This window comes from Myxine glutinosa, chromosome 4, assembly GCF_964187855.1.
Source record: "Myxine glutinosa chromosome 4, kmMyxGlut1.1, whole genome shotgun sequence".
Lineage (NCBI taxonomy): Eukaryota > Metazoa > Chordata > Myxini > Myxiniformes > Myxinidae > Myxine > Myxine glutinosa.
In genome coordinates this window covers 11,666,766-11,690,913 of record NC_136264.1, presented here as the reverse complement: position 1 = coordinate 11,690,913, position 24,148 = coordinate 11,666,766, and the positions used below count along the sequence as shown (strand labels likewise).

The following is a 24,148-nucleotide window of genomic DNA, read 5'->3' as shown; positions in this document are numbered from 1 at the left end:
CGGGGGCAGAAGGGGAGGGGCTTAGATAAGCATGATGAGTAATTGATGACGTCTGAGTTGGGAGGAGGCGAAACGGGGGCAGAAGGGGAGGGGCTTAGAGAAGCATGATGACGTCTGAGTTGGGAGGAGGAGAAACGGGGGCAGAAGGGGAGGGGCTTAGAGAAGCACGGTGAGGGTGCACCATGGAGCAACACCAGTAAATGAGACGAAGTTGCCGATGATGTACCAAAGTGTACAAGACCGATAGTGGTGCATGTTTGAAGGTTTGTAATCGGTCTCCAGCGTCTGCGTGTCTGGAATAAGAAATATCCGAATTATAAACAGATCGGAGAGAAAAATGAGTCACGGCCTTGGAAACGATGACCTCGAGCAGTTCTTCACAGCGAAGACCAACTTCTTCGCACGCGCCAAGGTCATGCACTTCTCGCAGACCAAAGAGGACAAGAAAAAAGAGAAGCAGAAGGTAAGCAATTGTAGTTTTGTAGTTTTTCATGGGATTCCGTTGGCTGGAAAGCACCTGTCGCCGCTCGAATCGGGAGGACCTCGTTGTGAAGGTGTGAGGCGCAGGTGCCGTTCATGACGTCGATGCACAACGTGACTTTAAATGGACGCTTGCTTGTTCTGACGACGCTTGTCGTCTTGGTCACGGACGGGTGGTTCACAAAAAGCATACGCAGCACGACGTAGGATGATTGTTAAAGCTAGGTGAGGACAGGTGTGCGTTTTGACGGTGTCCCGAAAGACGAATGTGGGAAAAGCGAAGAACGCGCGTCACGTGACCGAGAGACGAGAGGAAACGCGGTTCGTTGTGAAAATTTCCAGCAACCGCAGAACTTATCAGCGACTAACAGACGCTTCTGTCCTTGCAACACAATTCATTATTTTGCAGAAACCCACGGAACATTATATATATATATATATATATATTAACACACACACACATATACATACATACACACATATACACACACACACACACACACACACACACACACACACACACACACACACACACACACACACACACACACACACATACATTCACACACACACACACACACACACATACATACACACACACATATATAATATATATGCTTTTTGGACACCAGCCTCGAGAACTGAAATGTGTGACGTCAGCACCGAATGTGTAGGCTCATAAAAAACGGTTATTTTCTCGAGACGGGGGACACGTGAGAGTGAATGTTGCGCGCGCTCATGGGCGTGTCCTATTCCAGGAGGCGGAGCCAGCGGTGCAATCTGAGGGAGGATGCTCGGACGAGCTCAGGAACAAGGTGGACGCTTACAACAAGCGGGCGGACAACGGCTCGTCCATCACTTTGGTGAGAATTGATGTTGATGTCGAGTCTCCTCGGGCAATGATGGCATTGCCTTTCTATGGCTGGTACACACGGGTAAGTGTGTGGTATAGTGGCTTTGGGGGAGGGGGGGGCGGGGTCGCGGTCGCCACTTCTCTCCCTCCCTCTGCTGGCCGTTGCAGAATTCACCCTCTTCCGCCCACACTGTTGGAGTCGACTGGACTCTCATCCACCAGATGTGCAGAGCCATCTGCCATTTAAACCGCATGGCTGCGGACCATCACCCTGGTAAGTGGGGCTGACAGGTACTACACCTTGCCCATAGGTGACCTGGGGTTATGCATCCAGCTTAGGGGCATCCATCTCCCTTAGGTATCAGAAGGCACCCGCATACCCAGGTGAGATTTGCATCATCCACGAATGCTCGGATCTGCACCAGGAACACGTTGACGATTTGAAGCCTTCATTCAAATAAAATGTATAAGGATATGTGTCTACTGTCTGCGGCCTACTTTTAAACATGGTGGAGGCTCTACTCAGGTTTGCAGATGTATTTCTGTAGCTGGTGTCGGTTATTTTGTGAGAATTTAAGGGACAATGAATTCTGACAATTAAAAGAGGATCCTAATCCACCACGGTAATTTTTGCATACATCGTCGAGGCTCGTGGAAGAATTAGAATTGCTACACTGAAATGGTAGGAGGGTTTTCCAGACGGTCTTTTCGGAGAGACATCGTAAGAGTGTGAGATTTGTCAGGATTGAAAGACGTGTTCCACTTGTTTGAACAGGTTGTGATTTTGTCCAGGTCTGCAGAGAGTGAGGAGGCTGCAGACTGCCGATCTGAGGGATGAGGTATGGAGCGGCAGATAGTGGAGTTATCAGCAAAGAGATAGAGAGGATTTTCAAGAGAGTCGGAGAGATCATTGATGAAGATCAGGAATAGGACTGGACCCAGAACGTGGTCTTGGGGCACTCCAGCGTTGACAGGGAGAGAAAATGAAAGGATTCCGTTGAGAGCCGCACGTTGCCTACAAGAGTAGAGGAAGTCGGTAATCCAAGTATGGAGTTGGTCTTGGATTCCGTAGGCAGAGAGTTTGTAGAACAAGACGGGGAAGCCAGACTGTATCAAAAGCACAAGATATGTCCAGAGAGACAAGCCTGATCTCCTGTCTGACATTGACGGCTTCCATCCATTGTTGGGTGATTAAAAGGAGCATGTCCAAGGTGGAGTGACCTGGTCTGAATCCAAATTGGTGATCTGAGATGAGGTTGTTCGAAAAAAGGAAGAATTTCATATCAACTGCGATGATGGATTTCATGACCTTGCTGGTGATTGGACATAAGCTAATTGGTCTGTACTTAATCATTTTTTTACACCTTTTTAATGTAATGCGGTGATATTGGCTGATTTCCAAGCGAAAGAAAGATGACAAAGGTTGTAGCAAATGTCGCTAAAACATATTGTTATGTTTGTAGGGGTAAGTGATCTCTCTGACTGTCCACCATAGTGGAGATAGGACTGTGTCGGGTAGCATGGACCACGTGCGTGTAGAAAGCCAATCGATGTATTTAAGTAGAAAAACTGTGAGCTTAAGATTGTTTATGTGTTCTTTACATGGGGGAGGGGAAGGCGGGAAGACATGCTAATGAGCTCCAGGGTTTAAGATTAATCTCCCCAGTATGTGATTTCCTCCTGTGATTTCCCCTATGTTCTTACAATTATAACAAGCCGGCCATAAAAACCCACGTCGTTAACCAACAATCCGCAGCTCAATGGAATACTGTTCCCCCCCTCTGGGCTGGTGCTCCTGCCTCACACCTAGCTCGGCTTCACACTGTTGAAACCAAAGCATTCAGAATCATTGGAATCTCCTGCGATGAAGCTATCTCCGAGGGCCTTTCACTCACTCACCGCAGGCAGGTTGGTGGTCTTTCTGTCTTCTACCGGCTCCTCTCCAGCCTTGCTCCCCCAGCTCTCTCTGTGCTCTGTCCCCCCCAATATTCCTTCAGGTCGCACAAGATCTGCCTGCAACTCTCTTATGGTTAAACTGCCAAAATCTAGGCTCTCTGCTCACCTTCACTCTTTCATTACTCTTTTTTCCCGCCTCTGGAACAAACTCCCTCACTCTCTTCAATCCCTCTCCTCCCTCCAAGTCTTTAAAACAGCTGTTCACCACCATCTCATCTCTTCCCCCCATCCAAAACCTTGATCTTTCCTACCCTTGTTAATCCACCCTAAATCCACCTCCTTCAAATTCCATTTTACATCCTGAAAGTCCTTGAAAGTGAGTATCGTTGAGAGAGAGGAAGACAAATGATGAATTGCGAAAGATGATGGGAATAGAGCCTGTGATTGATGCTGTGAAGAGGAACAGGTTGAGATGGTTTGGTCATGTGTTGAGGAAGGATGAAAGTGACTGGTTGAGAAGAGTGATGGAAATGAATGTAGAAGGAAGTAGAAGACGGGGAAGACCGAGAAAGACTTGGCTAAAGATGGTGGAAGAAGAAATGCGGGCAAGGGGGTTAACAAGGAGAGATGCAGAAAATAGGGCAAGATGGAGAATATTGTCATGAGGACCGCAAGGCTAACCCCCGCTCCAGCAGGGAAAATGGCCTTAAAATGTATGTTGTGTGTTGTTGTATCCTGAAAGTCCTTGTAGGGTCCATCTTGTTTATCCCATGTACCCCGCCCCAGCCCTCTCTCTCTTCCAGATCTCCCGATGTCCCTGTTCTCTACTGTTGTTGTGCTTCTCTCTCTCTCCTCCTCTCTTGTCTCCTGCTCCCTTTATTATATGTTATATGTGTTAAATCTCATACATGCCTCGACTTGGTACACAAAAAGGCAAAGTCATAGTAATCATAAAAAGCCCTTATAATTACTCTCTGCTCACCTTCACTCTCTGCTCATCAATCACCCCATGACGGGTGATTATTCTGGCCGGCGGCACATCAAGCGAGAGACTGCGACGTTTTTTTTTTCACCTTTAAGATGAGTTCCAGGAATGTGGTCACTATGGAGAAAGTCAATCACATGGAGGCCCCTCCCTGTAAATTGTTTATTTCTTGGCAGCGAAAATGATAGAAACTCTTCAGGGCTTCTTCTCTAACTTATTTTTCGGGCGTAGCCCATAGGGAAAAGCCGTCTAGAACAGTGTTTGACTCAGTATGTATGAATGTCCCCTCAAACATATACCAATCAGAGCTGAGAATCTGGTCACATGACAGGGTGATGTGATTATGTCTGATGTCATTACGGCGGTGCGGCTGACTCTCCACGCACCGCCATTTTGATTTATATGCTGTTCATGCCGAACATATCGTTGAACCTGTCATATATCACAATCACCATGCTCTACCTTTACGTTTTTCATTCAGTGTGAATCACAAACAAACCGATTGTTAAAATGACCATGAAATGTTGAAAGCATCGGCGTTACGGCTCTTCCAACGACACAGTACGTATAGGCCATAGGCTTCATTCCTCACCTTCAGGCTGCTTCGGACAAATTAGACCAGGTTTCTTAATACAGTAGCATCATTTTCATCATAATAATTATAATGTTAATATTAACAATACAGTAAATATAATCGTAACACTGCAATCCCTTTGTCGTGACTGCAAAGTTACTGGATTGAAGCGGTTGACTTGAAACGTATAGAATAAACCAGTCTCAATGCAATCTCTTCACTTCTATGGTGACAGACGGCTTAGATACTTAGAGTATGTCTCAAAAATTTAATACTTACATTATTTGCGAACTGGTATCTCCACCGAGGTCATACTATCCTCTTCAACAACTAAAGTATCAAGCAAGCCCGGCTACACTGATGTTAGACTTTTGGTATTTTTTGATGAACTTAAAGTTTGAAAAAGAAAATTATTACAAACTACACATGACTGAATACGTTTTCCTCCCATCCTCTATCCCCTCCTCCTTCCACTCTTTTCCCCCACCAATCTCCCTACCCCTTCCTCTCTCCACACTCCTCTCACTGGCCTTCCCCCCACCTCACAGCCACAGGCTGTACACAAATTGATGATTAGGCTACTTCACAAGGAATGGCAGTTTAGTGGGCAATGAGCATGTCTATGCTCTGGAGGGGAGGGAACATTTTGCGATTGTTGACAAAGATTGCCGCAGGGTAATATCATTTGGTGACAGAGCTCAGTGTGAGATTGTCCCCTCCACCCTCCCTATCTCCACTCTTACTCCCCTCCTCTCTTTCCTACCTACTCCTCCCTCCACTTTCCCCTTCACACACACAAACATATACAAACACATACACACACAAATATGTACATGCATATATTTATGTACAGGCACTTCCAGGTGTTTACATCATAGATGCGTTCCTGGAAAACATAGTTTAAAATCAAACTTAAAAATCCCATTCACTATTAAAGGGGGAATACATTCCTGACAGAAAAGAAAAATTGAGTGGAAATTTTTCAAAGTTGCTTTACTCGCCTCGTCCTAATCTTGCCGTTATGTTAATTGTTCGTTCTTTTAATTCGATCTTTAATTCAATTTATTTTACCTTCCTAACTCCAGAGATTCCCCATGGAGAACCCAGCCGCGGCCTTCGCAGCGATCCCGCTGGTTAATTATTTTTGTTGCACTCAATGAAACCAGCTCAATGAATCTGGTTAATTTCAGCACATTCCTTAATCTTTTCTTCACTAAATATAATTCTCCGAACAGGAGAAAAAGTTAAGTTTAATGCTTTGGCAATTTCATATTTTATTGTGCAAATATGGAGAAGGCGGGATCAGAGTCTTGCTTGCTTAAAGTAAATAGGTATATATGCTTAGTTATAAGAACCGTTAATTTCTTAAAATTGTGGAATTTCACTCCAGATTTTGACACTTAATTAGTCTTAATTAATAATAATTAATTAATTAATTAATTGGTCTTAATACACTTAATTAGTCCACATGCTCCGATCTTCAAATCCAAAATAATATTTTGATTATATACTTTAACTATTCTGTGAGAATATATCGTGTTCCCAAGGCAAGGCAAGTTTGAATAGGCTGAAACAAAATGGCGGCTAAGAACCCTGCGAGGTGAATTTGGGCAGACTAAGGATGATGCTTTTCATGAAGGTAAGCCGTTAATTATCTTCAAAGTGGGAGTTTAAACACACCCAAACACCCAGTCTTCCTTGATTCATTCACTCCCTTGGAGTTCGCTTAATATGCATGCAAAGTTTGGGGCCACGAGATTTCATGGTTTTGTTATTATGGAAGAGACACACGCACATTGACACACACATTGCCTTTTATTATTATTATAGACAAGCAGAGTGCCCACCCTACGGGCAACCTTGTTCTAAGCATGCAACACATTCTTCTGACACATGCCTTTATTTGGGCAGTGTATAAGCAACTGACAGCTTCCTCAATCGCACCTGAAAAAAATCAAATAACCCGGTTTACCTGCATGAAGCAAAAACATACCTACAGCTTATAATTCAACACACCGCACTGCACTGGATAACGTGGGAACAGGAAGACTGGACTGTAAAGGGTGGGGACTTGTAATACTTTCTTCTTCTGTTTTAAACAACTTGCCTTCGTCTCCTGGAAAGCAAATCCAACGGAAGGAAGTCTCATTTCCTTTCACAAAGCCCGAAACAAGTGTATGTCCACCCTCAGGGGAGCCAGGAAACAATATCTCTCTGTTCTCAAGACCGAACTCTCTTATCTGTCTCCCTCTTCCAAATCCTGGTGGCATCTGGTCAAATCTGTTTCTGGTGTTTGTTCCCCCTCCATCCCCTCCCTTACCTCAAATGGCTACACAGCTGACTCCGCAGGTGAAAAAGCTGAATGCCTCAACTCTGTGTTTGCCTCTAAATCTTGTGTCCCAAACCCATCCCTCTCTGTACCCACCGTACCCAGTCGTACCCAGCTGCTCCTGGACTCTGTGTCCTTTCCTCCTGACAAGGTGGAAAAGTTTCTGTCAACCCTCGACTCTGATTCTGCAACTGGACCTGACGGCATCAGCCCAAGGGTCCTAAAATCCTGTTCTTCCGCTCTTTCACTCCCTCTCTCTGTGCTCTTCACCCTCTCTTTTGCTCAAGGTCATCTGCCATCTGCTTGGAAATCTGCCAACATCACCGCTTTACACAAAAAAGGTGCAAAAACAGATCCCAGCAACTACAGACCAATCAGCCTTCTCCCAATTATCAGCAAAGTCATTGAATCCATCATTGCTTTGGATATGAAATCTTTCCACTTCTCCAATGGCTTGATCTCTGATCATCAATTTGGTTTCAGACCTGGTCACTCTACTCTGGACATGCTGCTTCTGCTGTCTCAACAATGGATGGAGGTCCTCAATGCCAAACAGGAAATTAGAGCTGTCTCCCTTGACATATCACGTGCCTTCGATACGGTCTGGCACCCCGCTCTGCTCACCAAACTCTCCTCCTTTGGTATCCATGGAAATCTCCACGCATGGCTGGCGGACGTCCTCTCTAGTCACAGTCAACGTGTGGCCCTGAATGGGGTTCTCTCATCTCCTCTTCCTGTTCAGGCTGGAGTTCCCCAAGGCAGTGTTCTGGGCCCTGTGCTTTTTCTGGTCTTCATCAATGATCTCTCTGACTCTCTTGAAAATCCTCTCTATCTCTTTGCTGATGACTCCACTCTCTGCCGCTCCATTCCTCATCCCTCAGATCGGTAGTCTGCAGCCTCCTCACTCTCTGCAGACCTCTGGACAAAATCACAGACTGGGCAAACAAGTGGAACATGTCTTTCAATCCTGACAAATCTCACACTCTTACGATGTCTCTCCGAAAAGACCGACTGGACAACCCTCCCATCCACTTTCTGAATAATCCTCCCCAAGAAGTTCTGTCACTCAAGCTTTTGGGTCTCACTATCTGCCATGATCTTTCCTGGGAAAACCACATTTCCAAGCTGGCCTCCAAAGCCAGTCGCCGACTGGGCATCCTCCGTCGTGCGATGTCCTTCCTTGGCACACCTGAGCTCCTCACCACCTACAAGGCTTTCATCCGCAGCTCAATGGAGTACTGCTCTCCCCTCTGGGCTGGTGCTCCTGCCTCACACCTAGCTCGTCTTCACGCTGTTGAAACCAAAGCGTTCAGAATCATTGGAATCTCCCGTGATGAAGCTATCTCCGAGGGCCTTTCACTTACTCACCGCAGGCAGGTTGGTGGTCTTTCCGTCTTCTACCGACTCCTCTCCGGCCTTGCTCCCCCAGCTCTCTCTGGGCTCTGTCCCCCAAATATTCCTACAGGTCGCACAAGATCTTCCTGCAACCCTCTTATGGTTAAACTGCCGAAATCAAGACTCTCTGCTCACCTTCACTCCTTCATTCCTCTTTACTCCCACCTCTGGAACAAACTCCCTCACTCTCTTCAATCCCACTCCTCCCTCCAGGTCTTTAAAACAGCTGTTCACCACCATCTCTTATCTTCCCCCATCCAAAAGCTTGATCTTTTCTACCCCCGCTAATTTCACCCCAAATCCTACACTTTTTTGAAATACCAACTTCTTTCCTGGAAGTCCTTGGTGTCCTTGTGTTGTATACTTCTCCCACCCCTCCCCCTTCCCACACCTCCTCCCCCCAAGCCCTCTCCCTCCCACACATCTCCCGATGTCCCTGCTCTCAAATGTTGTGTTTGTGTGCTTCCCCTTCTCTCCCCATCTTGTCTACCTCTCCCTCTTTTTATATATTTTGTTTGTCTGATTTTTTTTGTTTTGTGATAAATGTTAGCTCTTTCACGAGCCTCGATTCTGTATACAAAAAAAAATTAAAAAAAATTACCCTCTCCTACCTGGAGGTGGTGCTACACGATACACATTTACATTGAGAATTTGTGACAGGGTGAATATAATTTTTGTGAATTAGCTATCGTGAGATAGAGCAAAGTATTGGTCTCTGGACACGACAATGCAATGGACACGCAGACATAGACAATGATTTGTCATATTTTGATTTTTACAGGAATTTTAAAGAGATTGGGATTGCGAAAATGATGCTTCTGGATGAAAACTTATATATTTCTTAACCCTGTGGCAGGACGACCAAGGCGTGTACACAGGCTTCATTCGTGTTCGCTTGTCTCTTTCCAATCCTGTCTCTGTGAACAAGAGGAAGAGACCTCCTTCCATCTATGACGTCCTCCGCTCAGGTGGGGTCGGCGATGGCACCGGAGGTCGGGGAGCAGAAGGGGGGACTGGCCTGGCGGTCCACCCTGTTCGCCGCCGGACGTCTTTTTACCTTCCTCCAAATGTGGAAAGACGTCTGCATGTATCTGGCACGACAACAGTTGGACAGGTGATTGAAGCCTTGCTGCAGAAGTACATGGTGGTTGACAACGCACGCAAGTTTGCTCTCTACGTCGGCAATGAGGATGGAAAAGAAGGTGAAACAGGTTTCTGTAAAAAAAAGAAGTGAATGTATCAACATTTCCTGTTGGGATGATGAATGAGATGTTATAGAATTTGATGATGCTGCATCTCCAAGCTCATTACACTATTTGCTACATCGCTAACATTTATGGAACATGTATGTGAGGTTGTTAAATCATATAAATCATATGAATAGATTTTGTTTAATTCATTATTTTTCCATTAATTATTTTAATAGAATGCCCAACTTACTGAGAACTCAGATCTATTTTTTATTGGAAGCAAATGCTTTGTGTTTGGCCTAAACCTTATTAATTGCAGGGGGGGGGGGGGGGGGGTTGCTCTTAAGATGTAGTATTAGATCGAGGCGATCCAGTACATACGTCATGCGGGTGGTACAGTGGAAGGGTTGGTAGGGCGGGTGGGAAGAGGTTGTTGGGTGGGTTCATATAATTGTGTACTTAGTCTATACAGGGGACTGGAGCAATCAAATATCCACCGAATATAAATGTGTGAAATCCAAAAGGAACAGAATGTGGTGAAGGGGGGGGGGGGGTCGGGGGGAGGGGATGGGTGTAACTCGAGTCAGGCATGTGCAAGATGGTGGGGTGTAAAATATTTTGAGGGTACACCAAGCTGTGCCACAATCATGTTCCAGGATGAATTTGAACATTTAGGAAGTGTTGGAACATTTAGATGTTTAGAGATGTACTCTGGGCCATTGTGGGTTCAACCTGCCTCATCCACCCCATGCTCCGTGTCCCAAACATTTCCGAAACGGATCCCACCTATTCATGTGGGTGGTTAAATTGAGGCCAAATGTACCCCCCCCCCCCCCCCCCCACCTTACCTTTGTGTCATTGTAACCCCAATGACATTGATCTTCTCCGATCTCCATGATTAACTCGACCAACAATCCAGATCCCACAAGAAAATGCGACTTCCCAATCCACAAAGCAATCAGTCTGTCTATCTGTCTGTCTGTCTGTCTGTCAAACAAAATTGAAAATCGTTCCAAATGTTACACCCAGCCTTCATAATGGGGTGGGTGTGGAAGATGATGGGGCCGAAGACTCCCTTTCAGGTACTGTGTCTATTTATTCTGCAATATGACATACAACAGGTAAGTCTCGATGCCCGCACAGTGAACACCACAGCCTGCGGCCTCCGCTCTCACAGTAGCTGAGCAATCTCCCGGACTCCATTATGAACTATAACATTTCCAACTTGTACATCGTGTCTCCCATGCAAATGGTTTCCATGGTTACTACGTGTTTTTCGAAATGATGTATTCCGCCCCAGAATGCTCGGCGCGCATGTGCAGAAATCCCGGGAAACGTCGCTGTTCAGGCATCATAAAGTACGTCGTGTGTCGGAGATAATAGTTTGTCACCAAATATAATCCCATGAGACACTTGGTGACACAAACATGGGAGTGGTGTGAACTTTTTCGTTTGATGGTGCCTGACTCGCATCCTTGGCAGAGCGGAGTTAGTTAAAAAAACAAAATGGCGGGCAGTGATTCCGTCTGAAAACGTGTTTATTTCTTGATTTATAATGCCAACTATGAGCATACATTCATAAAATTGATTCAAAACATAAATGCAATGCCCACAAAGAAACAATACAATAAAACCTATGACATGACTAATGTGGCTTAGGCCATTTCAATGTCGTTTCTTTCTGTTTCTACCACGCAGAACCTACACCTGTCTGACTCAATTCTGTTAAATTCTTGAAGCCATTGGTATCGTACCGTGTCCTTGGTCTTGGGCATTTATTATGACTCGCAATCCATCCCAATTTAGCGGATGCTCTTCGTAGCTACACCAATGACCTTTTTAAAATTTCTCCCCAATGTTTTCCTCAGTTTTCCCCTATTGTGATCGCTGCAGATTATTGTGCCCAAACGGCATCCACAGACGAGGCCTATCAAAAATATGACTTATTCTCCCTCTTGTCTTCCCTTTATAAGGTGTGATGTCCGATGGCACCAAGCTCCTGCCCTGCCTTGACCACGATACTCCTCCACTTCCCTCTGTCCTCAGCCAACTCTCTCCACCCTCCAACCACCCCCACCTTACTGGTATCTCTCTTCACACAATCCTCCGATCTCAACGAGGTCTACCTCTTTACCTCTTACCCTGTTCCCTCAACCTATCCACTCTCTTTACCATTCTCTCTCCTCCCCAATCCACACCAAATGTCCAGCCCATCTCAGCCGCCATTTCACCAATCTCCACATCAAGCTCATCCGCACACCAATCTCCTCCCTCAGTTCATCCATTCTCTTTCTATCCACCCTCTTCACTCCCACAAACCTGTAGCCTCTGTTTTTGTCACTGTCAGTGCCACCGTCTCCAGACCGTAAAGGTCGGGGCCGGCATTACGCATGCCATCAGAACCTTTCCTTTCAATCTCCTTGAAATCTGCCATTATAACCTCCACCCTCCTCCACACATTCGCACCCACCTGAATCCTCCTCCGCACCTCTGCCTCTGACTTACCATCCCCAGTCACTGTTCCACCCAGAAACTCAAACCTATTTCCTTGTCTGATCTCCTTCCCCTCTAACCTGATATTTATTTATTTTCTCTGCTGTCTGACTCGCATCACCTCCGTCTTCTCCATACTCCATTTCAGCCCATGTTTCTCAAATGCCTTCTTCCACTCCCCCATTACCTCCTGCATCTCTTACCCACAACCAGATCGTCCACATACAACATCCCCTCCATACTACCCCTCATTTTTCCCTTCCTGCTTACCAGCTCCATCACCATGATAAACAGGAGTGGGCTGAGAGCACTTCCTTACCTCAACCGATGTTCATATTGAACTCCTCCGACATCCCAGGACCAACCAAAAATCTTTCCTTCATTCCTTTGTACATCCCTTCCACCATCCTAACTTCTGCCTCTGACACTCCCATCCATCTGTGTCACCATCACCATCTCTCTCAGGACAGTGTCCTAGGACTTCTCCACGTCCTCCAAAAATCCCAATACCATTTCACCTTCCACTTCCAACCTCTTCTCCACTAGCTGTCTCAGGGTGAACATCCCATTTGTCGTTCCCCTTCCCTTTATAAACCCCCTGCTGCTCTTCTCCGATCTCAATCTCCACACTCTTCCTTATCCAGAATCCTCTTCAGCACCTTCATGACATGACTAAGGAGTGTAATTCCCCTGTACTTCCTCAGATCTTGAACATCGCCATTCCCCTTCCATATCGGCACAATTAACCCTGTCCTTCAATCCTCTGGAATTGAACCCTCTCTCATATATACATTCAACAACCTCTTCATCCAACTGACTCCGACTACTCCCGCTGCAATTAACATCTCTGTACACACCTCATCAATGCCTGGCGCCCTTCCTTGTTTCACCCTCTTCAATGCTGTGTGCACTTCCTCTCCTGTGACCTCCACTTTCCCCTCCACATAACTTGGTAGCTCCAGCTCGCTGTTGCTTCCTTCCTGGTTCCCAGACAGCTGTTTGAAATATCCTTTCCACACCTTCAATACTGTGCCCCTCTCTGTCTCTAACCTCCCGCCACCATCCTTAATCCCCTCAATCCCCCCCCCCCCCCCCTTCATGTCCTTGCTATCTTTCTCCCACCATCCTCCTCCAACTTGTTGTGTGCACCTCCTCTTTTATGTCATTCCTCACCTTATCCACAGCTCTCCTTGCTGCTTTCTTCTTCTGCTCATACAGGTACAGCGACCCCACATCCCGCTGCTTCCCTCAATCTTTGATCTTCTCTATCCTCTTGCAAACCTCCTTCTTTTCCCAAACTACCTCCACTACTTCCTCCGTCCACCATACCTGGTTTCTAACGCTAGGCGATGCACCCTTTCCTAATGACCTTCCACACAAAACTTCCACACGACATGACATTATAACAAATGTTTATATTCTGAAAAATGAAAATTTCATTACATTAACTGAACTAGACTGCAGCTACGTCTGGGCTTCACCATTGCAAAGCAACCAGACAGTTTGGTTTCATGGTATATAGATGGCACACCACATCCGAGAAGTAACGACCAGTTGAGCGCAATAGCGTTTCATGATAGAAACGAGGATGCTGAATCGTGCTTCACACACATAAGTGGTGGCAAATGGCATAAACATCTTGAGTGTGCGTGGAGACGATGTAGAAGGGTCATTCTTCACACTGAACTAAAAAAGTAAGGAAATGAAGATTGAAGGCTCCAATCACAGGAAAATCTGAAGTGCTTTTATTATTTTTTGGAGCGGAGCTGAGGAGTGCTCTGTAGTTCATCTTCATGAGGTTTTACTCCAGAAAGTAGGTTTCTTAAGAATCCATGGATGTGCCCGTGGGTGCTGGCATGAGGATCTGTGTGTTCTTGTCATTGTTACGTGGTCCCCTCGGTGACTACCTGGTCTCGGTGACCCCCGGACCGTGAGAGGACCTTCGCCAGAAAGTAGTATTATATAGATGCGCTTTCGCAACGCAATCCCTATGAATTCCACCCACGAGACACTGATGTTCAAGAATATATTTCCCAATGGTACTGATACCATACAATTTCCAATGACACAACCACGGAGATTTTCCCCGAGCAATCAACAATACACCACCATCAACAATATTTCAATGACAATCAATTCCCTATGAATAAGATGGCCATCTTATATACGTGTGTCCCGGTGAGTACTCACGACACCCTTATGGTCTCGGTCCCGCACAATGTCTCTGGGCCCCTCCTGACCAAGATGATAGTCGGCGTCGCCAAACTCGGGCGGTTGAACGAACTCCGGGTGGACGTCTCCACCGGGCAGGTATCGTACCAGCCCAGCCTCTCGTGGCTACGCGAAGCGGGTGCGGTAAAGCAAGCCAAAAGCCCCACGCCACTTGCCAGGCGTGCTAGGCCCCAACCTGCGACTCGTACGCGTCTTTTTAGACGGGGCCGCGAACGGTACCAGACGCGGGGTCGATGCACGGCCCCACGTCAACTTGACGTCTCCACCGGGTCGGTATCGTACCAGGCCCTGCACTCCTCTCGCCAGACGGGCTTCGGAACGCCGCTTTGTCACGCAGCGCAAGGTCGAGGCCACCTTTCGTCGGAGCGGGGCGAGGAAGAATAATCACCGTCCTTTTTTCTCCTCGTGTCTTTTCTTCTTCCGTTTCCGGTCACTTCCGTTTCCGGCCACTGGTTCAGAAGGGCTCCTGACCCTCCAATCACAACAACCCTTAATATACTACACACGGATAAGCAAAGACCTGAATGGTAATCCACATACATTCACATAAATATGTAACACTCCCCCCCTTCAAGAAAGAAAGTTTGAACCCAGCGAAAACGTTCTTTGCCGGCCAATTTGGAGAAACAAACCAGATAATTCAACCCCCCCCCCCCCACATTATCAGTTGCCCCCGGGCACAGTTATCACTTAAAAATAAAGCAACCAAAATTTCACCACAACCCCTCCAGATTACTCACTCTGGACTAAGCACCAGCAACGACATTGTCCCTGCCAAATCAAACTCCATCTCATGACCCTCTGACTTTGACCGCCAGTTTCTTGTGAATGAAGGTTAAGGGGTTGATCAAAGATCCAAAGTTAAGCCACTCGATAGCACTTTTTCTGGGAGGCCAAGCCGGGTATTCACTACATGGATGCCTTTAGGAACGTGGAGTTCACGGTTAGTCCGTGCAGGAAAGTTCTCTACATGGGCGCCTTGAGGAACGTGGAGTTCACGGTTAGTCCGTGCATGAAAGTTCACTACATGGACGCCTTTAGGAACGGCGTTCACGGTTAATCCGTGTAGGAATCTTGGCTCGGCGGCTCCGCCGCATTCAGTGCTTCAACTTCTCAGAACTTCCCTAATAATTAGGGTGGGACCACTTGTCCCTGTAGTCCCATGAATAGCGGTCTCCTTTTCGGCCACTACTTTGCCCATCCTTCCTTCGGGAGCGGCCGTAACTCCGGGAGCCTACATAATAATATTGATTGCGGCCACCACCAAAACTACCGCCCAGTTGTTCTCTCCTGTAGACCTCTCGACGCCTACGAAATGTCTTCCTTACTGTTATGGTCCGACCCTCCAAATCCTTGCCATTCCAATTCTTCTCTGCCTCTCTGGCGTCTTTTGTGCTGGCAAACGTGACAAAGCCGAACCCTCTTGACTGTTGCGTTTCCCAGTCTCTTACCAACCGCACTTCCACCAGCGGCCCATATCTGTTGAAGACAGAGGTCAGAACTTCTTCCTCTGTTTTGAAGTTCAGTCCCCCTACAAATAACTTGGCACTTTTGTTGCCATCCCGAGCTGGTGTGGCGTTATTTTCCCTGCTGGGCTCTTTACCAACCCTCAGGTTACCATAAACTTGACCCCCGGCCAAATCATTCCCGATAACCACAGATACACCCTCTACAGGAAGCGTGGTTTGTAAACCGACGGTGACCGGTCCTGACACCAAATCGGACCTCCAAGTTAAAATGTTTGGCCAATTTCAAGAGGTCCGACTTTAGCAACGCTCGGAACTGTGCCTCACTCGGGGTTACCCCAAAGTTCTGTGCCACAAACGCCATGGTGCCTATCGTTAACACCTGTTAACCTTCACCCAAGACTTTACCCCAATTTCTCAAAAATTTTTCCAATTAATAATTATTAATTAATAAATTTTAATTAATAAAAATGCTTATTTTATTATTTTATACAATTTTAAATCCCGGACGTAGACCCAATTGCGAATCGTAATTTGGACGAGCCCCCAATTCTGTTACGTGGTCCCCTCGGTGACTACCTGGTCTCGGTGACCCCCGGACCGTGAGAGGACCTTCGCCAGAAAGTAGTATTATATAGATGCGCTTTCGCAACGCAATCCCTATGAATTCCACCCACGAGACACTGATGTTCAAGAATATATTTCCCAATGGTACTGATACCATACAATTTCCAATGACACAACCACGGAGATTTTCCCCGAGCAATCAACAATACACCACCATCAACAATATTTCAATGACAATCAATTCCCTATGAATAAGATGGCCATCTTATATACGTGTGTCCCGGTGAGTACTCACGACACCCTTATGGTCTCGGTCCCGCACAATGTCTCTGGGCCCCTCCTGACCAAGATGATAGTCGGCGTCGCCGCACTCGGGCGGTTGAACGAACTCCGGGTGGACGTCTCCACCGGGCAGGTATCGTACCAGGCCCCGCGGCTGCAGCCTCTCGTGGCTACGCGAAGCGGGTGCGGTAAAGCAAGCCAAAAGCCCCACGCCACTTGCCAGGCGTGCTAGGCCCCAACCTGCGACTCGTACGCGTCTTTTTAGACGGGGCCGCGAACGGTACCAGACGCGGGGTCGATGCACGGCCCCACGTCAACTTGACGTCTCCACCGGGTCGGTATCGTACCAGGCCCCGCACTCCTCTCGCCAGACGGGCTTCGGAACGCCGCTTTGTCACGCAGCGCAAGGTCGAGGCCACCTTTCGTCGGAGCGGGGCGAGGAAGAATAATCACCGTCCTTTTTTCTCCTCGTGTCTTTTCTTCTTCCGTTTCCGGTCACTTCCGTTTCCGGCCACTGGTTCAGAAGGGCTCCTGACCCTCCAATCACAACAACCCTTAATATACTACACACGGATAAGCAAAGACCTGAATGGTAATCCACATACATTCACATAAATATGTAACATCATGCAGACTGCTATTCTCGAAAAATGTCGGACAGGTATGCCTAAAAACGGGTCTGTTCTCTATCGTGCATGAATATCATCTCTCAATTCAAATAAATGTTCAAGGACTCTTCCTTTTGAGAGCCACCGAGATTCGGTGTCATGGCGCAGGGGAACATTGTACTCCGATGCAATTTCTTCATTCAACTGAGCAAAGAATGAGCACAAAGTGGCTGAGCCTTGATAAAAAATTTAATTTTGAAGTTACCTTCTGAAACGCTGCTCAATTCCACACTCACTTCCTTTGATGCCAGCTGATCTCTTTGAATTCAGGTAGTGTGTCCACATGGCTGGTGGTGCGTCGCTCATCACTGTGGTACGCAAATCCTCAGCCACAGGTGCTGCACCAGTGTAAAATCCCTCTGAGTGATCCCATAGGATATTCAGCTCTTGCGATTGGCCTTGTAACGCATCGAACATTTATTGTGCTGTCTCATGTTTGGGATGAGTCTTCAACAACAGGTCCTTCCCAGATGCAGTGCATGTGCTTCATGGCTCTCGTTGCTCACATTGACTTAAACAGCACATGTCTCCGTCTGTTGCAATTGCTCGACCAGGGTCACATGTTGATTTGCCAGCAATCTCAGGAATCCTACGTTTGACCGCGTTGTTTGTTACGTGTAAGGTTTTCAGCTTCGTTTCCTCGTTTCCCCCACTCACAATTCTGTGCATATCAGTTGCAGTGGGCAAGACCAATGTTTCACCATCAATGTGGATTCTTGCATTATGCGATAACCCGCCTCAAATGAGGCCCTTTGTACTTGGCCAGACGACATGGTTTTCTTGAGTTGTAATTTCCGTCACAGTGCTTCACCTTTCCCTTCTGCAGCACTACAGCTCAAAGCAGATTATTTTACTATGAAAGCATTCATGATTTTATATATTTCTGTCCCTCCAGAAATAATTGCTTCCATGTCACTGACAGAGGCAGTTTTTCTCAATTGCGTTACTTTTGATTCCAGAGTGAACGTGATACTAGGCCCACTAGTCATTGAATGCTGCTGAATGGTCGCCCACCGTGTGACTCCCTGTCAACATCCAGTATGGCATTGCCTCCGCCACCGAAGGTGGATGGAGGTTATGTTTTCACCCCTGTCTGTTTCTTTGTCTTTTTGTCTGTGAACAGGATATCCCAAAATGTTGTGGATGGATTCGGTCAAATTTGGCAGACAGGTTGGGCATGTGACAAGGAAGATTTGATTAAATTCTGGTGAAGATTCGAATACGGATCCAGATCAGAGAATTTTTAAAAGTAATTCTTCACCATTGAGTGATTGGGCTAAAACCAATATATAACATGATATCTCAAAAAGTTGTGGACGAGTTGTGACTAAACTTGGTGGACGAGTTGGTTAGGCGACAAGAACAAGGTGATTAGATTTTGGTTCAGATCCGAATCCAGATCCGGCCTATCAGTGGATACAAAACATCAACTGTTCAGCCTGGCGGAGGGATACGCTCTACCGAGTGCCGTTCTAGTTGTCTGGGGCAGTTCCTCTCCCATTAACCTACAGTTATTACAATTGATTAGTTATGGTTGGGGATTTGGGGTGGATGTAGTAGGTGATGCACACGATTGCTGAGCTTTTTTAGTGGCGTTCATTTCACTCGCAGGAAATACCAAAAATAAAACAAACTTTGCGATCTGACTTTTTCTGGTCATGGTGCCAAAGTTGGTTATCTTTCCTTGCCCTTGCTTAAGCAAGTTGGCCCTTGCTTATCCCATGACCTAACCATCATTAATCCCACAATCACACGTCATCACATTTCATACTTCCTTCCAACGTCTTCAATAAAAAAAATCTTGCTTTCATTACGTTTCTTGGAAAAACTTGGAAATTGTTTTTTGCATTATTGAAGTCTGATGATTGAAGCTCGTAAAGCAATTGATCAGAAAAATCCAGCAGCACGCAATGGGAGTTTTTGATGCTTTGTGGATTTTTTCAAGCCATCGATAACTGATAAATGATCGATAACTGATAAATGATCGATAACTGATAAATTATCGATAACTGATAAATTATCGATAACTGATAACTGACTTGCACCCACCCCAATTTCTTTTTTTCCCGAGATCCGACTTCGTTTTCAGACGGTGACGTTCTTCCATGCTATCCCCATCCTTCCCTTTGTCTGCAGCAGCAATTCGGCGATTGAAAGATGCGGAGCACCCACTGGCTCTGCGACTTGCAGCCGGGCCCGACACAAATGCTTTGAGTTTCATAATGAAGGAAGTAAATACAGGGGACGTTGTGGTGAGGTTTTCCATTTTTAACGACTCCTACTCTAACGGCCTAAATTATTCCCACCTCATTTTGGCATTGGCGAGGGAACCTTTTTGGCCCAATTCTTTCAGGAAACGGTTGGCTAGGCCTGACCTTTGAAGGTTGGCAAATGTGCAGGAACTTGGCAAACAGCTTTCACATAATAGCTCGGTCGGTAACGTGTAAACAACAATTGATTTATCATAGTCTGGATTTCATTAAAGAGCAGTCAGTTCAGTCTTACTGAAAACTGCCATTCTGATGTAACGCAAGCATGGAGCCATTCTTCTTCTCAGGGATGCAGTAAGCTGGGAGCCCTGCTTCTTCTTCTGTTCAAATTTAGATGTTAAGCCAACTGTCTCATCAATATTTTGCTTGTATTTGTTAACAATCACTTTTTCTTTTCTTTTTTTAGCTCTAATAGGCCATTGTATTGTTGTGTGAAACTGGTCCGTTAACCCAGACTGTCTGAGTCGTATGGTCCAAGACCTCCGCGAATGCTGGAACCATCTTTTAATTTACCGTATTCTTGCTATTATTTACCAAATCCCAAAGATCGCTCCAATCCAAAACAAAATTGGCAGTGAAATGTGTGCGAGGCAAAAGGCGGGAAAACGCTTCTTATAATCAAAATATTTATTCACGAAAAGAATACGGGAGTGAGGGAGACAGGACACTGTAAATAATTGCGGAACAGATCAATCAGTCGACAGACACAAACGGGGGTGATGGGACACACTCTTTTGCATACAAGAAGAATAAGGCCTAACCCCAACTATTGGAGCCAAATACCGGACGCTCTCACAAAAGGGGGACAGAACAGGGAAGGACTTGTGAGAGGCACGAGTTGGTCTCTGGGTCCACCACGATGGTGGCTTGAGCAGGCTGGCCATGGAAGACGGCAGGTAGTGATGAGGGTCACTGAGGAGCGATGATGGTAGATGCAGCATCGACATCTCTCCAATAGCTCCTTCCTGTTTGGGCAATGAATCAGAGAGGAAGAGAGATCTTAGGTCTTCCAAAGCTCAACTCCAACTGCTGTGCGCATGTGCGGACACGACCCTTTCCACCTCTGGGACCACCCTCTTGCACGGCAAGTCCCCCAAATTTGCCGCCCACTTCCAGTGGGCAGTGCTGCCTTTTTGGCACTTTCTAACACACACTACTCTCAACAAGATAAATGTGGTGGGCAGGACAAGCCCAACCCACCACTTGCAATCCCTGATCTGCACGGGACACCGGAAACCTCATTTTGATTAGTGGGCAGATCACCCCTACACTCGATCATTGTAGCTGTTTATCACAGAGTCTACCCACTCGCCAAATCAGGTTCCACTGCTTCAAAGTCCTTCCTTCTCCATGCTTTGTGCAAATGGACTCTTCCTGATCACTGCAATGTGGATAAAGGAGGGGCAGGTATTCCACAGCCCACAGGAGAAACCAATGTGGTGTTTCTTTCCTCCATGCTGAGCCTGTCTTCCCAGCCGCTCCTCATGCAGCTGAGAAAACAAGTGGTTGCTTCTGTCCAGCAGGAGGCCAAGATTGAGGCAGAATCCTGCATCATGTCCTGAAGGTTCTATAATGGCCAGCAAGGAAGACACTTTTATACAGTTATAACACCACTCATTTACCTCCGCCACCGAAGGTGGGACGAGGTTATGTTCTCACAAACTGTCTGCCGGTCTGTCTGTGAACGGATATTTCAAAATGTTATGGACGGATTCTGACGAAATTGGATGGAGAGGTTGAGTGTGTGACGAGGATGAAATTATCAGATTTCGGTGAAGATCCAGATCCGGATCCGAATACCAGAGATTTTAAAATTGATTCTTCATCAAGAGATCTGGCCAAAACCGATATATAGCATAATATTTCAAAACGTTATGGACGGATTATGACAAAACTTGGTGGACGAGTTGATTAGATGACAAGAAGAAGCCGATTCTATTTTGGTTCAGGCCCGAATCCAGATACGGCCTATCAGTGGGATACAATACGTAAACTGTTCAGCCTGGCGGAGGAGGTATGCGCTCTACCGAGTACCGTTCTAGTTTACATTGCAACCATTATAAGGCCCCTATACGATGCTTAACCAGTGTAAAACATACCTTACGATCTCATTTCAACACATTTGGAAAGACGAATTGGCATTTACTTTGTGTTCAAATGATCTCAGCAACGGTGCCTTGTTGAAACTGCAATTTGATCTAACAAGAGGAAGCATGAAACGTATGAAGGTATGCTTGAAGTGTGAATGTGCATTAGTATGTTGACATACCTGTTAATCCATTATACCTCATCTATGTAACCTCTATTTTTTGCTTCCTACATATGTTCCTTCCATCACCCTCACCATATATTTTTTTCCTTTTTATTTACAGTGGGATGCATTTTCAGTGCCTGAGCTAAACAACTTCCTGGATATATTGCGACACGAGGAGCAGAAACATTTGGAGGTCATGACCCGGAAGTACACCTTGTACCGCAAGAAGCTCACGTCAGCAATTGCTGATAAAACTCCCAAATGAATATCGGATTGAACAAGTATCACAAAGTGCTCCATCCTTCGAATTGACGTTAAGCTTGGGGCCGTCTGCTGGGACCGATTGCTGGTCTACGTTAAAGACCTACATTGTGTCTTTTGAAGAGCAGATGAGATATCGCCAACTGCACCCTGGACAAATTCCTGCCACAATCAGCTCCACAAAGGCTAGCCTCTGAAATGGGACTATGGTACCAGTCACCAACCATGGACTAATCATTTGAGGATCCATGCCAGAGCCTCAAACACGGCCGGGACATGTAACAAATGTTACAACAATAACCTATTCAATATTGTAGGATGTTAGTATTTCAGCATAAACCTTGTGATTCATCAATGTGTGTGCCGTCCCTCGGATGGACCATAAACTGGGCGTCCCATCTGCCGGCATTAGTTGTTGGACGTTAAATATCCTACAGTGTCCTTCATGAAGAGAAGGCAATGTATCGCCGGCACTGAGCAAATTACAAATTCCTGCCCTGAAATATCTCTCTTCCCATATAAAATAAGAAGGTGTCATATGTAATGCTGTAAGATCATAACTATGCTCCAACTTCTGCAGCAGATGAAGAAAATGTGGAGGAGTTCATGGAAAGTTGCAGGAGCTGGTAGAAGAGGTGCTTAAAGGAGATGTTTTTATTATTATGGGATACTGGGATGCAAATACTGGAGAAGCAGGAGCACCAGGGATTACAGGAAAGCACGGACTTGGTATCCAAAATGAGCCAGATGAGCGAATGCTGGAGTTGTGTGTGGAGAATGAGTTTGTAATTGTAAACATGTGGTTCAAACAATCCACGCATGGACTTCTGATGGGAAAGATATAAATCAGACTGATTACATTCTGAACGCCACAAGATGGAGAGGGGCAGTGCAATCTGCCAATTCTCTACCAGGCGCAGACTGTCACACGGTCTTTATGAACTTTTTGTGCCAAAACTACGAGTCAAATTGAGAGGTGAAATAAAAAATGTCAAAAACTCCGATCAGATATGACCTTAAAACATATCTAAATGAGAGTTCGTAGAACACATTGCTGTGCCCTGTCTTGAGAAAGAAAGACATGGGCGGGGTCTACGTGCGGAAAATTTGATTGGTCATAATGACGTAATATTTTGTCCAAGTACTGCTCAATTGAAGTTTTAAAATTGATAAAAAGGGGATTTATGTTCTCCAGTGTTCATGTATATAATTCAGTTGAAATAAAATAAAGATTTTAAAGATTGTAGAAAAAAATATTCCTGAAGTTTACCGCCGATGATATGTCGACTTTTACAACATCTTATTTGACACGCTACATTAGTTATTGATGCCTGTTGTTTGTGTTGTTTATAATGTCCTTAAAATCAGTAAGTCTCCTGTTTGGAATGATTTTGTTTTACTGCCAGACAGACAGAGTGGCAACATTTTGAAGACCTTGTAAAAGAAGAGGCCAAAAGCAAACAGAAAGAAGAAGACAAAATGACTGTCAGAAGAGTATCTTCTCTTCTAGACTTGGTTATGACTAACTTCCCTGCAAATGTCTGCTGCTCTTCTTCTGCTCCAATCGGTTCTTCTGATCATGTGCTTGTTAAAGTGGACATCTCTCTGGCCATTCTCAGAGAGCCTCCTCAGCGTCAACGAGTCTGGCATTTCACTCAGGCCGACTGGCACGGTCTTCAAGCAGCCATCAATCATCTGGACTGGTCTCCCATCTCCACTGCCTCTGACATCAACTCTTCCTGGGAAATCTTCCAAAGTAAACTGCTCTCTCTAATGCACAGATTTATCCCATCATCTTCAGTTGTTTTACCCTTCCTCCCATCCATGGTACACTGAATCTTGTGGTGAGGCAGTTGCCCTGAAACAACTTGCCTGTGCCTCATGGAAGGCAAATACAACTGAAGGAAATCTCATTTCCTTTCAAAAAGCTCGGAACAAGTGTGTGTCTACCTT

General features: G+C 45.9%; 1 protein-coding gene across 2 annotated transcripts; it reads left to right on the top strand.

The window, feature by feature from the left end:
• Window positions 1–137: 137 nt before the first annotated feature.
• Window positions 138–23,451, top strand: LOC137424436 (ras association domain-containing protein 5). 2 transcript variants are annotated; one of them, XM_078775456.1, is made up of 5 exons: window positions 138–463; window positions 1,239–1,343; window positions 9,369–9,714; window positions 19,550–19,662; window positions 22,053–23,451. In XM_078775456.1, the coding sequence occupies exons 1-5, from the start codon at window positions 338–340 to the stop codon at window positions 22,197–22,199; spliced, it is 837 nt and encodes a 278-aa protein (XP_078631582.1). In that variant the 5' UTR covers window positions 138–337; the 3' UTR covers window positions 22,200–23,451. The 2 variants fall into 2 exon arrangements, with proteins under 2 accessions (XP_078631582.1, XP_078631581.1); XM_078775455.1 differs by having other exon boundaries at window positions 159–463; window positions 19,547–19,662.
• The last annotated feature ends 697 nt before the right edge of the window (window positions 23,452–24,148 follow it).

Bases quoted from the DNA above. Each gene is read 5' to 3' on its own strand.
- LOC137424436 (XM_078775455.1), top strand. From the start codon at position 338: ATGAGTCACGGCCTTGGAAACGATGACCTCGAGCAGTTCTTCACAGCG. The intron at 9,715-19,546 runs GTGAAACAGGTT...CTTTGTCTGCAG, and splicing joins CAATGAGGATGGAAAAGAAG to CAGCAATTCGGCGATTGAAA. The intron at 19,663-22,052 runs GTGAGGTTTTCC...TTTTATTTACAG, and splicing joins TAAATACAGGGGACGTTGTG to TGGGATGCATTTTCAGTGCC.